Genomic DNA, 17,094 nt, shown 5'->3' on the forward strand with positions numbered 1-17,094 from the left:
ACAACCCCCCCCCCCCCCCCATCCCCTCCCTCTCCCCACCCTCCTCCCCACACAGTTTATAGTCTCCAGCTTACGAGGCTGGCCTCGAGGGAAAAACAAGAACGCGATCGACCCCAGAACTAGGTACGTGTACTCTCTGCTTTCCATTATTTAATTCAGTCAGGACACAGAACACATAGTGCCGCAAAATGTCAACTTTCGCGTCGTATATTTGGGGAAATAGGCCACGGTCAGGGTAACAAGTCTGGAACCCACGATAGAAACGAAAGCCGGTGGGGGGGGGGGGGGGGGGACATGGCACAGGAGTATAGACGGGAGGCGAAAGATGCTGACTGACTGACTTATTCGTTTTAACGTCCTTCTTAGGAGCAATTGGCCTATCTTAGGACAGGGAAGGTTAAAAGATGCTGTGATGACATGGGCACAGCTGAAGAGTGTGTTTGCCAAAACCCGAGTACGTCGGAGGAGTGTTGCAACGACCCTATGCTCGTCAGGAAATGATTCAAGCACAATATTAGTCCAGGCTACGCTCTTTGATTCAAGTAAGTTAAGTCAAAATGTATTTGCTGCTGCTGCTGCTGCTGCTGCTGCTGCTTTTTCTTTTGATTGTACTGCATGCAATCTGAGAATGTTACATGGAAAGTAAGAGGGTAGACTGAGGTGGGTTTTTTTAATCCAAAATCATGTACAGTACTCGGCGACAGAAACGCGACAAAGACGATTCAGTTTCGGAAATAACTCCGTCGGATATGTATGGGTTGTGGCTACCCTTGCTTTTCCTCGGACAAATAGACACGTGCTCATGTCGACGTGTTTCCGACACACCCCTTGCTAGTGATTGGCCCGTCCAATATTTGTCCGAGTAAAAGCAAGGGTGTTGACTTTTTCACAGCTCTTTACAAACCCGACACAGTTATTTTCGGGATTCGTCAATTACTCTCGCGGACACTGTCACATGTCATTTTGTTCATGGTTTTCAAACTGTTGTAAGCCCACAGGGACATCGCTGCACACCAAGCTATGGAGCAGCACTCAGGACCTAGAAATGACAGCCCACTTCGCCGTCAACATCACGGGCCAAAGAATCTAGACACAGCCATCGTCGAACGCTGAAGAAGAAGAAGAAGAAGAAGAAGAAGAAGAAGAAGAAGAAGAAGAAGAAGAAGAAGAAGAAGAAGAAGAAGAAGAAGAAGAAGAAGAAGAAGAAGAAGAAGAAGAAAACTGTTGTAAAATGCAAGCAATACATTATATGTCAAGGAAAAGGACACCGATTCGTGGCGGATGATTATTTGGCTGGCTATTGAATGATTCTTCGTTTTTTATGGGTCGTCTTGCTTTACTAGTAGAAAAATTGCGTCGTGATCGCAATAAAAGGTGCAATTTTGACATGCTATCAAACTCATAAAATTCTTCTTTTTTTTTCTCAACCAGACGTGCAGAAAATCAATTATTTTGCACGGGCGCATTGGCCGAGTTGATCATAAGACATCGGCCTCCCATGGTTATATTGTTTAAAGTTGATAAGACATCGGCCTCCCATGGTTATATTGTTTAAAGATGATAAGACATCGGCCTCCCATGGTTATATTGTTTAAAGATGATAAGACATCGGCCTCCCATGGTTATATTGTTTAAAGATGATAAGACATCGGCCTCCCATGGTTATATTGTTTAAAGTTGATAAGACATCGGCCTCCCATGGTTATATTGTTTAAAGATGATAAGACATCGGCCTCCCATGGTTATATTGTTTAAAGTTGATAAGACATCGGCCTCCCATGGTTATATTGTTTATAAGACATCGGCCTCCCATGGTTATATTGTTTAAAGTTGATAAGACATCGGCCTCCCATGGTTATATTGTTTATAAGACATCGGCCTCCCATGGTTATATTGTTTAAAGTTGATAAGACATCGGCCTCCCATGGTTATATTGTTTAAAGTTGATAAGACATCGGCCTCCCATGGTTATATTGTTTAAAGTTGATAAGACATCGGCCTCCCATGGTTATATTGTTTAGAGTTGATAAGACATCGGCCTCCCATGGTTATATTGTTTAGAGTTGATAAGACATCGGCCTCCCATGGTTATATTGTTTAAAGTTGATAAGACATCGGCCTCCCATGGTTATATTGTTTAAAGTTGATAAGACATCGGCCTCCCATGGTTATATTGTTTAAAGTTGATAAGACATCGGCCTCCCATGGTTATATTGTTTAAAGTTGATAAGACATCGGCCTCCCATGGTTATATTGTTTAAAGTTGATAAGACATCGGCCTCCCATGGTTATATTGTTTAAAGTTGATAAGACATCGGCCTCCCATGGTTATATTGTTTAAAGTTGATAAGACATCGGCCTCCCATGGTTATATTGTTTAAAGTTGATAAGACATCGGCCTCCCATGGTTATATTGTTTATAAGACATCGGCCTCCCATGGTTATATTGTTGATAAGACATCGGCCTCCCATGGTTATATTGTTTAAAGTTGATAAGACATCGGCCTCCCATGGTTATATTGTTTATAAGACATCGGCCTCCCATGGTTATATTGTTTAAAGTTGATAAGACATCGGCCTCCCATGGTTATATTGTTTAAAGTTGATAAGACATCGGCCTCCCATGGTTATATTGTTTAAAGTTGATAAGACATCGGCCTCCCATGGTTATATTGTTTAAAGTTGATAAGACATCGGCCTCCTATGGTTATATTGTTTAAAGTTGATAAGACATCGGCCTCCCATGGTTATATTGTTTAAAGTTGATAAGACATCGGCCTCCCATGGTTATATTGTTTAAAGTTGATAAGACATCGGCCTCCCATGGTTATATTGTTTAAAGTTGATAAGACATCGGCCTCCCATGGTTATATTGTTTAAAGTTGATAAGACATCGGCCTCCCATGGTTATATTGTTTAAAGTTGATAAGACATCGGCCTCCCATGGTTATATTGTTTAAAGTTGATAAGACATCGGCCTCCCATGGTTATATTGTTTAAAGTTGATAAGACATCGGCCTCCCATGGTTATATTGTTTAAAGTTGATAAGACATCGGCCTCCCATGGTTATATTGTTTAAAGTTGATAAGACATCGGCCTCCCATGGTTATATTGTTTAAAGATGTTGTAGCGTGTACAATGTACAGTTGATAAGACATCGGCCTCCCATGGTTATATTGTTTAAAGATGTTGTAGCGTGTACAATGTACAGTATTTACGCCACGGTCTCTGTTCCGGTAGCATAGACGCAGTTCGACGCGTTATCGCTTTCATTTCCCAAAACTAAACGAAAGGAAAATGGGGCAGAAATTGAAAAAGATAATCACCTGTTCATTTCTTTTGGAAATCTAAACATCCGAAACCTTTTGGCATGTGAGTGTGAGCAGTTGAAGGCAGCACACCATGCTCCTCCGTGAATTGTTGTTGGGGGTGGCGATGCCCTTTAATTGTCGCGAAGCAACCGGCCAAGGCAGTCTCCAAAATACCGTCCGCGTGGTGGCACCACAAGGCTTATCGGTCTCATTTGTTTGCACGATTGCTTCATCGCTGTGTACTCTACGGAGCGAGTTTTCGCGAGGAACAGGGTTGAGCTACGGTAGGGTCACTGCGCATGTCTGGTTTTTTTCTTCGCGGAAACGCTGTTGGGTTGTGTCCAGTCGCGTCCCTTGCAACAAGATGGCGACAAGCGCGTTACGGATTTACTGTTGTGGAGAGTTGATGGACGACGATGATGAACAAGCAGTACTGTTTTATTGTTGATGTGAATGTAATGCCAAAACATCGAACTATCGATTCGAACGTCAATGAAGAAGTGAGCGTGAAAATCGAGCGCAAAACAGCCGGGTAAAAGTTCAGGGCGCTAAAGTACATTTGAGCCGAAATCGCACCCAAACTCCTGTTGACCTCATTTCTTCCCAAAATAAACATCACTGCTAAAATAAAATGCATTAAAACCAAGACAGTATCCAACCCAGTATCCTTAATTTTTGAAAGGCTAAGTGATTTACAACAAATGTCTTCTCACAATCCGTAACTTTGTCAAAAAATATTTGCAGAAGTTTCTCACCTCGCCTTGGCAGCCATCTTGGAACTGGAGAGACCCTACGCAGGAAGCAAGGTTGAAAGTTGGTTAACCGGTGACGTCACTCCAGTCGTACCGGACCGAGTTTTTGCGACCTCCGGTTCGACTCGAGTCACCTTAGTTGACGCTAAAACTCGCTCACGGTCTCTGGTTATACTAAGCCTTCCAATGCACACGGACCCAGCTAGCAACCAAGTTTGTGGGAATTCAATTCAAAAGATACAGTAAGTGGAAAGTTGCAGCATGACACAAAAACAACTTGAGCAGTACACGTGTATAGAATAAGGTATTTGAATGGACACAGTCGTCTTATCAGCTGCCCTTGGACGATAAACATTTTAACCGAATGAAATGCCTGATGGCAGGCACGCTCTGTTATCGGTTGGGGTTGGGTCAAGCTCAGAAATGTCGGAGTGATATTTAATGCCCGGGTGTAGGCGGATTTATCAGACGGGTTTCGAGAAATACCCGGTACTCTGGGGCTGATACGAGTGGATTAATCCTAGGTTAGGACGTTCTTTTATGTCGTTCAGTGTTGTTAATCTTGTTTTCTGTTTCACTAATGAATACATTGATGTGGTTAAGTGTTGTTATGTTGATTTAATTTGTTGTTGTTGATCTTGTTGTCTTTTGCAGACTTAGGAATTAATTATTCTCCTCCTTTTGAATAGTTGATGTAGGTAGCTGGTCTTCTGACACCTCAGTTTTATTATAGCCTCAAATTCATCATTGTGCGAAGTTAACACCCCCCACCCCCTGTGTGTTGTAATTGTCCCATTTTGTATGTGATGTAATGTAATGTAAAGCCTATACATGTAAAAAATAAGAAATACAAATAAAAAATATAAAAAATAAAAAATAAATTTAAAAAAGCAAACACAATCAGCTTGAAAAATGGACGCTTCGTTGTCGGCTGGGCGTTAAGCAAACAAACAAACAAAATCATGCATCTTCTCTCTTATCTGTAATGTCTAAGTGTTGATAAGTGGGTTATAAACGTTTGCCCCGATTTCAGTCAGTAGATTTACTCAAAGTTGTCGCACGTTTTTAGATCTATTTTCCACAAGGGCTTTTGTTGTCATTCTTGAAATAAATGGGATCAACGGTGGCTGGCTTAAAACTGAAATTTGTACTCAGGACTCTGTTTTTACCTGGACTGTCCAACAGTGAAATTTTGATTTCCTCAGACAATCCATGGATTATCAGTTTTGATTTGAAAGTTAGAAAAAAAATGTGACTGGATGCCAGCTGGTTAATCTTTGATTTGTTTTATAGAAGAGTTTTTTTATGGAAACAATCTTTGTTTTCAGGGACTAAAGGTGTACCACTGAAGATCCAGGGTTAAGCACCCCCCCCCCCTCCTCCTCCTCCTCCTCCTCACCCCCCTTCCTCTTCCCTCTGCCTGCCTTGAGCGATGTCTATGTAACAGCTGGATCTTATAGAAGAACTTGTCACAAGGCTATAGGGTGTTGTGATGTAGACTGCATACTAACATTCTCTTCAAAGCAGTTTCTACCATGTAATTATCACTTTCATAACAGGTTGACACGCAGAAATTGGAATATGTGACCCTCCACCACGAAATGAGTCGCATGTCACCTCGCGCGGTTCTGCGCTAGGCTTAATATTAAGTCCGGGGAGTGTCTGGTAACAGTGTGAGGGTTACCTTAGTCACAGGCTTATAACTCAAACAGTTTTCGCTCTTTTCTAAAACGGTTTTCACCACTGGATAGAGCATAACAAACGCTTTAGGAAAATGTAAAAATATGAAAATCATGCAAAGGTGACATGCGACTCATTTCGTGGTGGAGGGTCACATATACATGCGAACCAAGGAAATCAATAAATGCAAGGGTAAAACGCCGGACATGTTTCAATTTCCTCTAGTTGAAGTAGACAGAACACGTTTGATGTGCTTTCCTGAATAGAAACGTTGAGTTCATATGCAGCTGGTGAGTGGGCGATGTGTATGGTTTTTTGTTTTATCAAGCGGCATACTGTATTTGTTTGTAAAGTCTTAACACTGAAACTAGTTCAAAATGACATAAGCTGCATGAAGTTCAAAATATATCAGTTAATTTGAATTTAAACAAAGATTCTGTTTGGGGTTTTTTTCTGTCTGAATGTGGTGTATATATACAAAATGGGTAAGGACAATCTGTTCTTAGCAACGACGTCATAGTGTCACGTGATTGTGCAGACAATTTTATGTCAATCTTACACATACTATTTTAGAGGGTTTTTTTCAATCCTGAACAAAATGATATACAACACAAGAATCTGCGACCAGAACTGCATCCTCAATGAGTTTTTAAAAAAAAAACTAAGGCCAAATAAAAATATATGTTGGTTTAGGGTAACCCGACAGACCCTTATTTTTTTTCCCCGCCGACCCTACAACTTTTTTTCATTTCTCAAGTTTTTCACAATCTGAAAGACAACTTAAGCCCTGTCTTTAGGGTCCAGGGAGGACTATGGACTTAACTTAGCAATATTTTTGAATACGTTTTTTAACATTTAAACAATAGTGGACACATCAGTAACCAGGTTAGATTTGTCTTTTTCAATATTTCGGCAGATAAACTTCCTTCGTCAGGATGGTATGAAAGTACGTTTTTTAACATCATAAGGACGAATTAGAACACTCTGTTTGTCCTTGTATCCGCGCTTAGATCTCCCGTGTTTATGGGTCGATTGAGCTAAACATGTGATGTGTGTTAGTTAGTTAGTTAGTTGTTGCTTTTTGGGTCCAAATCAGGACCCCGTGTGATGTGTGGCTTGGAGGTATGGTACACACGGTCACTGCATAACAAAATAGGTTCCTACCTGTAGCAAAAGGGGAGACATAGATTCGCGACGCGATGATATGTGATTTGCACGTTGCAACTGACTCATCGCGGATCCAAGTCGTAGCCACGCGCGGCATTTCTTTTGATATTTTACTCTCTCTCAGCTTGTTCTCATTTGCTTGGACCTCTCTGTTTGTGTCTACATGTGTGTCTTTCTGTCTGCCTGTCTAAAATAGGTTTCTTGTTATTAAATTCTTTTGAGCAGTATATGATGATACATTGTATTATCAATCAATCAATATCAATCAATATGAGGCTTATATCGCGCGTATTCCCTGGGTACAGTTCTAAGCGCAGGGATTTTTAATTTTTTTTAATCTTTTTTTATGCAATTTATATCGCGCACATATTCAAGGCGCAGGGATTTATTGATGCCGTGTGAGATGGAATTTTTTACACAATACATCACGCATTGACATCGGCCAGCAGATCGCAGCCATTTCGGCGCATATCCTACTTTTCACGGCCTATTATTCCAAGTCACACGGGTATTTTGGTGGACATTTTTATCTATGCCTATACAATTTTGCCAGGAAAGACCCCTTTGTCAATCGTGGGATCTTTAACGTGCACACCCCAATGTAGTGTACACGAAGGGACCTCGGTTTTTCGTCTCATCCGAAAGACTAGCACTTGAACCCACCACCTAGGTTAGGAAAGGGGGGAGAAAATTGCTAACGCCCTGACCCAGGGTCGAACTCGCAACCTCTCGCTTCCGAGCGCAAGTGCGTTACCACTATTATGAGCCATCTTCAAGTGTTTTAGTATTTGACAGCACTTCTCTATTCTTCTTTTTGGCTCTCCTTTTGTGTGTGTGTGTGTGTGTGTGTGTGTGTGTATGTGTGTGTGTGTGTGTGTGTCGTGTGTGTGTGTGTGTCAGTGTGTGTGTGTGTGTGTGTGTGTGTCAGTGTGTGTGTGTGTGTGTGGTGTGGGTTTGTGTGCGTGTGTGTGTGTTTAGGATGTACTAAGCTCGCACTGCATTAATTCTCAATTTATTTCAGTGCAAACGGCTGAACAGGGGTTGTCAAGAAAAACAAACCATCTATGACGTCATTCAGAATGGGTCGAGCCTTGATGAAGTTACGTCGCCGTCCCTGGATGGTAAAGATGCTATGCAGTATCGTGGTTATCGCCCTTGGATTCCTCTTCGTTCACACAATCTTCGGTAGGTGAAGGTCACGGAAGACTGAATTTAAGGGCATAGTATTACAGAACTAGAAGCCAGTTTAGAGACGTCTTCTGGCGAATTTAACCTCAAACAATATGAGCAAATCCAAAAACAAAGAGACTGCCAACGTTCCAAAATTCAGAATAAAAAAACAAGAAAGGTGGGTTGTTGGAACGTTTGTTATTGACAAAACAATACATTCACAAATATATCGACCCAACGGCCTTTTAAGTGCACAGACAAACAATTAATAACAAAAACTTATCTGGCTGTTTTTTTCTTCCGCCATTTATTTTATCTTATTCATTCGCTTGCGGCTTCGTGGCAGGCGGAAGAAATAATCAGCCAGATAAGTTTTGTTATTAATTGTTTGTCTGTGCACTTAAAAGACCGTTGGGTCGATATATTTGTGAATGTATTGTTTTGTCAATAACAAACGTTCTAACAACCCACCTTTCTTGTTTTTTGATTCTCAAACAATATGTTATTATATTACGACACTGATGTCATTTACAAAATACATTCAACAGAAAGCAGACACGGTGTATATTTTCAGTACGTGTATTATATATTGCACACTGGTGTTATTGGTGACGTAATGCTGTGTTGTGTGTGTGTTATACTAATGGACAGTGTTGTACAATGTATTATAATTATTCTCACACTAGAATGTATGGCATTGGTGTCGGTTACAAATACATTCCACAGAAACCAGACACGGTGTATATTTTCGGTACGTGTATTATATTGCATACTGGTGTTAATAGTGACGTATTACCATGTTGTGTGTATGTAATACCAATGGCAAATGTCTTTCATAGTTATTCACACACTAGAATTACAGGGAGAAAGCGGTAGTTTCATCAGGGTTGATCTTGAAATAAAGTATTGCTTTCTTGTTTTCAGGCTCAAGGCATCCACAAACGGACAAAAGCAGGTATTGTTATACTTAACGTTTGTGCTCTGTTGCATTGTGTTGTGTAATAAGCAGATTAACGACAACGACCAAACAAGCCTCTGAATGTTTTGCTAGTTTGTCAGAGAAATGGACAGGTGCGATGACGGACCTCCCCCTTTTCAACTTAATTTTCTCCTGCTATTTAATCCTTTGTGCCCCTCCGAAAGCGGCGTATGGCTGCCTAAATGGCGGGGCAAAAACGGTCATACACGTAAAATTCCACTCGTGCAAAAAAACACGAGTGTACGTGGGAGTTTCAGCCCACGAACGCAGAAGAAGAAGAAAAATCCTTTGTGCAACGCAACCTCAACTTGTTCTGTCTGCTTGGTGTGATTTACAGCACGTGATTTATCGCTTTCATTACAATGCTCAACGGTTTGAAGCTTGAATTTGTTTTGATCACTCATTAACAAAGTGAAAGCGAATGATCAATCAATCAATCAATCAATGAGTCTTATATCGCGCATATTCCGTGGGTACAGTTCTAGGCGCTCTGCAGTGATGCCGTGTGAGATGAAATTTTATACGGCCAGTAGATGCATATTTACCTTTCACGGCCTATTATTCCAAGTCACACGGGTATAGGTAGACAATTATTAACTGTGCCTAAGCAATTTTGCCAGGAAAGACCCTTTTGTCAATCGTGGGATCTTTAACGTGCACACCCAATGTAGTGTACACGGGGGGAGGTTCGGACACCGAAGAGAGTCTGCACACAAAGTTGACTCTGTGAAATAAATTTCCGCCGAACCTGGGATCGAACTCACGCTGACAGCGGCCAACTGAATACAAATCCAGCGCGCTACCAACTGAGCTATATCCCCGCCCCAGAATGATCTGCATATACAGAACTATACTGTGACTATGCCTGCGTGTATGTGTTTAGGCAGATAACAAAAACATAAATGCAAACATTCTAGACAACAACGTTAACAAACAAGTCGCGTGAAGTGATATAAAAACATTTAGTCAGTCGGTCGGCCTGAAACTAAAAGATCAACACTAAAAAAAATAAAAAAGCCAACAACGAGATTTCGTATACTAAAGCATCACTTAAACCCGAAGACTGAGACGGGTCCAGGCCGTCCTCATGAAGCATGCGAATTTCGCGCCTATTCAACCTACTATCTTAAATTGTGAGTACTTTTTCAAAATAAACATGGACAATCTTTTTTTTTATTTTTTTATTCAGGACATGATAGAGAATAAGATTAAATCCTTTTTGGATCGATTACTAACATTTTTATATTATTAGAATTTTGAATGTTTTAGAGACCAAACTCATTGGTTAATTTTTAAACTTCCAAGCTGATATGCAATCCCATGGTCCGGGATTCATATGAAGATTGCTTGACCAAAATTTCAATCAGTGCCAGCAGTCCTCTTCTTCAGCATTCTTATTGTGTTGGCCCGTGACGTTGACCAAGTGACGTGGGCTGTCAGTCTGAGGTCCTGGGTGCCCCACAGAGTGCCACCTCAAATTTCACTAAATGCCGGTTATAAGGTCATCAACGACATCTATTGAAAAAAGGAAAAACTAGTCTGGGGATATCATCTGAAAGATTAAATTTGTACGTAAAGTTTCATGAAAATCTGTCTGATAGGTATTTTTTCCTGGGAATCGCTCTACACACACACACACACACACACTGGCACACACACACACACTCTCACACACACACGCACACACACACACACACACACACACACACACACACACACACACACACACACACACACACACACACCCCCACCCTCGTCTCGATTAAAACATGTAGTCAAAACTTGACAAAATGTAAAATAGAAGAAAAACAAGTCGCGTAAGGCAAAATTACTACATTTAGTCAAGCTGTCGAACTCACGGAATGAAACTGAACGCACTGCAGTTTTTCACCAAGACAGTACAGCTTCGTCAATCCCCGCGAGAAGGAAATCGCTCACCTTCCACGTGCAGAACGCATTGAAATTAGCACGCCAGAATAGCGCGGTAGCGAATTGTGCTAAGCAGGAAAGCGCGCTTTTCTGTATTCTTGTTAACTTTCGGAGCTTGTTTTGAATACAACCTATCATATCTATATGTTTTTGGAATCAGGAAATGATAAAGAATAAGATGAAATCATTTTTGGATCGATTTCTTAAATTTTTATCGTAAGACTAATTAATCTATTTTCGTTAATTGTGATCACATTTTAAGAGTAAACATGACATATGTATTATATTTTTAGATTCAGAATATGATGAGGAATACGATGCAATCAATTTTAAGTCTGTTTGCAAAAATTCGATTTTAATGACAACTTTAATGAGCAAACTCATCAATTAATTTTTAAGCCTCTAAGATGAAATGCAATACCAAAGTCCGGGCTTTGTTGAAGATTACTTGACCAAAATTTCAACCAATTTGGTGGAAAAGTGAGAGCGTGACAGTGCCGCCTCAACTTTCACAAAAAGCCGGATATGACGTCATCAAAGCTATTTAATCAAAAAAAGGAAAAAAATATCTGGAGATACCATACTCAGGATCTCTCATGTCAAGTTTTATGAAGATCGGTCCAGTAGTTTTCTCTGAATCGCTCTACACACACACACACACACACACACACACACACACACACACACACACACACACACACACACACACACACACACACACACACACACACACACACATACACCACGACCCTCGTCTCGATTCCCCCCTCTACGTTAAAACATTTAGTCAAAACTTGACTAAATGTAACAAGTCGCGTAAGGCGAAAATACAACATTTAGTCAAGTAGCTGTCGAACTCACAGAATGAAACTGAACGCAATGCAACGCAGCAAGACCGTATACTCGTAGCATCGTCAGTCCACCGCGCACGGCAAAGGCAGTGAAATTGACAAGAAGAGCGGGGTAGTACTTGCGCTGAGAAGGATAGCACGCTTTTCTGTACCTCTCTTCGTTTTAACTTTCTGAGCGTGTTTTTAATCCAAACATATCATATCTATATGTTTTTGGAATCAGGAACCGACAAGAAATAAGATGAAGGTGTTTTTAAATTGATTTGGACAATTTAATTTTGATAATAATTTTTATATTTTTAATTTTCAGAGCTTGTTTTTAATCAAAATATAACATATTTATATATTTTTGGAATCAGAAAATGATAAAGAATAAGATGTACGTAAATTTGGATCGTTTTATAAAAAAATATTTTTTTTACAATTTTCAGATTTTTAATGACCAAACTCACTCATTAGTTTTTAAGCCACCAAGCTGAAATGCAATACCAAACCCCGGCCTTCGTCGAAGATTACTTGACCAAAATTTCAACCAATTTGGTTGAAAAATGAGAGCGTGACAGTGCCGCCTCAACTTTCACGAAAAACCGGATATGACGTCATCAAAGACATTTATCAAAAAAATGAAAAAAACGTATGGGGATTTCATACCCAGGAACTCTCATGTCAAATTTCATAAAGATCGGTCCAGTAGTTTAGTCTGAATCGCTCTACACACACACACACACAGACACAGACACACACAGACACACACAGACACACACACACACACACACACACACACACACACACACACAAACACACACACACACATACACCACGACCCTCGTCTCGATTCCCCCCTCTACGTTAAAACATTTAGTCAAAACTTGACTAAAATAATGTAAAAAGGTACAGAAGTGAAGACACACGAAGCATTTGAAATGGTGACTATCCTACTTAATCAATAATCATCTCCAGACACCTTTTGTTCTTCTTGAAAGGCGAAGCTCTTCCCGTGTAAATAATATGACTCACCATCTCAGATCTGACCAGGCTTGTACATGGAATAAGACCATCCCTCCACTTGGTCCCATACCACATATCAACAGCCCACACGCTTCGCGCAGAGTGGGGCTATTTGTATGAATTAATTTCTTGACAGAAACTGGTGACACTCTGAGAAATTAATTCATACAACATCTTCCTCTGCACAGGAAGCAGTCTGGGCGTTGATTTTTGGTATGTGTCCAACTATAGGGTTCTTCTTATTCCGCGTAAAAGCCCGACCAGGTCCGAGATGGCGAGCCAAGGGAAGAGCAATGCTTTTTAGCGTACTTGGGCTCAGCAGACTTTAATTGTGTGTCTGTCTGTGTGTGTGTCTGTCTCGACTTAACAGCTTATTGCTGGGAAACTACTGGGCGCAGTTCGTTCAAAAGATGATACACTAACTTGATAATAGGTCCGATTGATCGTATTAAAACTTCATAATGTTACCTGGGACCTAAATGCGAAAAACGACTTGGCCGTAGGAGGAGTTCACACCGGCGGGGCAACACGCAGCCATTGAGCTGATAGAACAGCCGAACGCGTCACACACTGACGAGAAAAGCCGAACGCGTCACACACTGACGAGAAATATAGCTCATAAAAAGCATGCGTCTCGCATGCGAGACGATTTGCCAGGCTTTGCGCGTTGTGTGTTTGAATAATTTGATTTGTTGTGTACCCCATTTTCTACCAAGCGTTGGTTGCTCGGTCGCGACTGCGGTGGTTTAGAGGTCGCGATTTTGTGTTTTGATTCTTATCATATTAATTTGTATTTTTTCTTATGGTTTCCTTTGTTTACATATGTTTCAGTCTTTTACCTTCACTTTACATTAAAGAATTTGGTAAAACTACCTGGGGCGTGATAAATGCAAGAATCCGCGAGCCAGGACAGTAAAAGAACTTCGTGGGCCACCAGTTCACCAGTTATGAAGAGGGTCGGCAGTATATTTTTCACTGTGATCAAATAAAAGAGAAAGGCCAGTCACCACGCACATCCTCGGCTCGCATGCAATGTACTTATATAGCAAAGGGAATGCCTGTAATTCACACAGAGCAATCACTTGGTCTTAAACGTGCACAAGACAAAAACTTTCATACTGGGGGAGCGAGCCAGTCTGAAGAGTACTCGGGTCCAGCGCGAGCGGTTTTTTTTTTATATATTTGGTGCCTATACATGTAAAATGGTTTGTGTTGTAACAGTGCCAAACTGGTAAACTTCAAGATCAAGCCAGACTACATGGTACCCTACGGTGACAACGGTCAAGCAGATAGTCCACAAAACTCCTCACAACAACACCAACGCCAACAACACCAACAAAAACAACAACCGCAGCAGCAGCGGAAACAGCAACTACCACCAAAACAACAACAACAACAACAACAACAACAACAACAGCCAGTACCAGACCAAAGCCGCTTACAGCTGTCACAGGAAGAGACCAAAACAGCACTGGTAATGAGAGAGCGCGTAGCACGTGCTAAACTGTACTGTCAGAAAAAGAAAAATGCAGTCCATGGCAACACAACCAAAGCTAAACCCCCTGCTTACGCTTTCAAACCCTGCCTTCTCAAGTCCCGAGCACACGGCTTTCAGCTCTGTCCTATCGCTAAGATAGGGTCGACATTCTGGGCCCGCTTTTACCAGGTCTTGAGAGAGTCGGATTCTGGAACACTCCGCTCACCATACAGCGTCCCTCTGAAGGGTGTGGAGAATATACGCTGCCTCAATGAAAACGCGTCTCTCCCGGCGAAGGGGAATAGTAGGCTGTTGAAAGCCACCTTCGTGAGAGAACCTTTCTCACGTGTCTTTTCCGCCTACGTGGACAAGTTGATTTCTCCAAACCCCATTTACTGGAACCAGTGGGGCAAGCGTGCTATGAAGCGTGACGGTGTGACGTCAGACCGCGTGCGTTGCGGCCAGGGCGTGACGTTTCGACAGTTTTTGCGTGACGTCAACGCTCGTCTGTGGCGCGAGAACAACCACGTCATACCCATGGCGGGCATGTGCGACCCTTGCAAAGAAAGCTTCGACGTCATCGGTAAAATGGAGACCTTCCCAGCGGATTTGAACTACATCATGTCAAAGATCAACGTCACTTTCAAACGTGACATCAAACTGTCTCGCGAAACGAAACTGGACGCTATTTACGATTCCATCCAAGGCCCTTTTGGATGGATGAACAAAATCAAGGCGTGCATTTCCACGCCGGAAATGGGCCGCAGAATATGGAGAAAGCTTCAGATTCGTGGACTGATCAGCAGTGATTTGGATTACCCTGTGGGCGAGAAGGACCTCACGCATATGACTGTTGAAGAATTCAACAACATTGCCGCGAAGGCCCATGATAAATCCACAGACAAAAGGAGGCTGAGTCTGCAAAAGAAACGAGCGTTTGTCGAGGCATTTAGAACACTGTCCCTCGATGACGTCAGAGACTATGTGAGAGTTTACCAAGACGACTTTGACGCGTTTGGTTACGACAAAACGCCGTCGTCCGTTTTTACCAGAGACGGTCATTTCGTTGACACGGAAGCTTTGGACTTTGACAAGCCATGGAGAATTCCGGAATGAATTCGTATGTGTGTGTGTGTGTGTGTGTGTGTGTGTGTGTGTGTGTTTTGTGTGTGTGGGTGTGTGTGTTTGTGTGTGTGTGTGTGTGTTGTGTGTGTGTGTTTGTGTTTATGTGTGTGTGTGTGTGTGTGTGTGTGCATGTGTTCGTGTGTATGTGTGTGTGTGTGTGTGTGTGTGTGTGCGTGTGTCTGTATCTGTGTTTGTCTGTGTGTGAGTGTCTGGGTGTGTGTGTGGGTGTGTGTGTGCGTGTGTGGGTGTGTGTGAGTGTGTGGGTGGGTGTGTGTGTGGGTGTGTGTGTGTGTGCGTGTGTAGGTGTGTGTGTGTGTTTTCTATTCACACGTGTAATGGAAGGCCTCCTTGGTGCACACTCATTAAACACGACATATTGTACTTACATTACAAATTTGACGTTAATTGTAATTCTTCATTTATTGCAGTATCCCGAAGAAGAAAAAAAATATGTGCAAAAACTGTTTAGGCAAAAAGAGCAAATTTAGTTTTGCACAAAAACCAAAAAAGGCAAGGCACAGAAATTGCTGATAATTGCATCAGAAGCTAAAACAACACACACACACACACACACACACACACACACACACACACACACACACACACACACACACACACACACACACACAAACTCACTCACTAACACACAAACACATACACACACACAAACACAAACACACACACACATGGAATCGTGTGGAATGTGGAAACCTTAAAAAAATAAACGTGAATACTCCAGGAAATGCATACATGTTCAATAGTCCATGCAATTCTAGGTTGCCGCCTTTCTTGACATTAATCCTTCTTCTCAGGGGAGAGAAAGGCACAAAGTGATTGATAAGCGGGTGTGTTAGAGAGAGCAATAAGTTGAGTGAGTGAGTGTTTCAGTAAATGAGGGAATTATCGAGTTGGCGAGTCAGTATTTGATTGAGTGAACCAGTCAAGTGAGTGAGTGAACGAGTGAATGCGTAAAGTGTGTGAGTGAGTAAATGAATTATAGAGTGCGTGAGTGAGAGAGTTTGTGAATAAGTGAGAGAGAGGTGAACAGAGAGTGAGAGAGAGAACAAGATATGGTTAATTGAGTGGAATGAGTGGCTGAGTGAGTTAGTGAGTGAGAAGACATACCAAGAAAGACATCTCGACCAAAATACGTTAACAGTATAATGTTAGCTAGTTTACAAGCATGGCAAGAAAACTGCGGGTTTCGTCTATCTGGAAGGCGTGCCGACGTCACAAACATTGATGACTTCATCACACTCTTTGGCCTCATTGGTAGCAAGAGTCTGTAGTGACGTCAGCTGAGACGCTCCACAAGCACGGCCGTCAATGACGTCATTACCAAAACGACGCGCGTCATCCGACAGAATCCTCTCATCAGCGAAAAACACGCGGGTGGAGTTACTTCTCACGTCATTGCCGTCCGAACAAAACTTTGCCATGACGTCATCCGAAGTGACATTTTCGTCAAGCCTGGGCTTGTCCGCTCCGGGTTTGACGTCATCGTAGGCTTTGAAGGCTGATGGCGTCACAGCAGGCTCGGCAATACCCCCAGGTGATATGGGTACCCCCCATAGCGATTGGGAACCAAACCCTGGAAGAAGGCTGGAGGGGTACAGGAAACATCCGGGGGAAAAGGAGGAAAAA

The 17,094-nt window shown here is 41.9% G+C and overlaps 2 protein-coding genes across 3 annotated transcripts in view; one reads left to right on the top strand and one right to left on the bottom strand.

Annotated features, from left to right (window-relative positions):
- Positions 1 to 307: 307 nt before the first annotated feature.
- LOC138946028 (carbohydrate sulfotransferase 8-like) lies at positions 308 to 15,481 on the top strand. The gene is made up of 4 exons (XM_070317558.1): positions 308 to 542; positions 7,933 to 8,096; positions 9,006 to 9,036; positions 14,070 to 15,481. The coding sequence occupies exons 2-4, from the start codon at positions 7,976 to 7,978 to the stop codon at positions 15,439 to 15,441; spliced, it is 1,524 nt and encodes a 507-aa protein (XP_070173659.1). The 5' UTR covers positions 308 to 542; positions 7,933 to 7,975; the 3' UTR covers positions 15,442 to 15,481.
- A 491-nt stretch (positions 15,482 to 15,972) lies between these two features.
- The window catches only part of LOC138946339 (retinal homeobox protein Rx1-like), a 17,209-nt gene continuing 16,087 nt past the window's right edge, over positions 15,973 to 17,094 (bottom strand). For both annotated transcript variants that reach the window (XM_070317895.1, XM_070317896.1), the window contains one exon: positions 15,973 to 17,094. This exon is cut by the window's right edge and continues 145 nt beyond it. In XM_070317895.1, coding sequence (XP_070173996.1) covers positions 16,659 to 17,094 — 436 coding nt within the window. In that variant the 3' untranslated portion in view covers positions 15,973 to 16,658.

The sequence above is a fragment of the Littorina saxatilis genome, linkage group LG13 (assembly GCF_037325665.1).
Source record: "Littorina saxatilis isolate snail1 linkage group LG13, US_GU_Lsax_2.0, whole genome shotgun sequence".
In the NCBI taxonomy this organism is placed as follows: Eukaryota; Metazoa; Mollusca; class Gastropoda; order Littorinimorpha; family Littorinidae; genus Littorina; species Littorina saxatilis.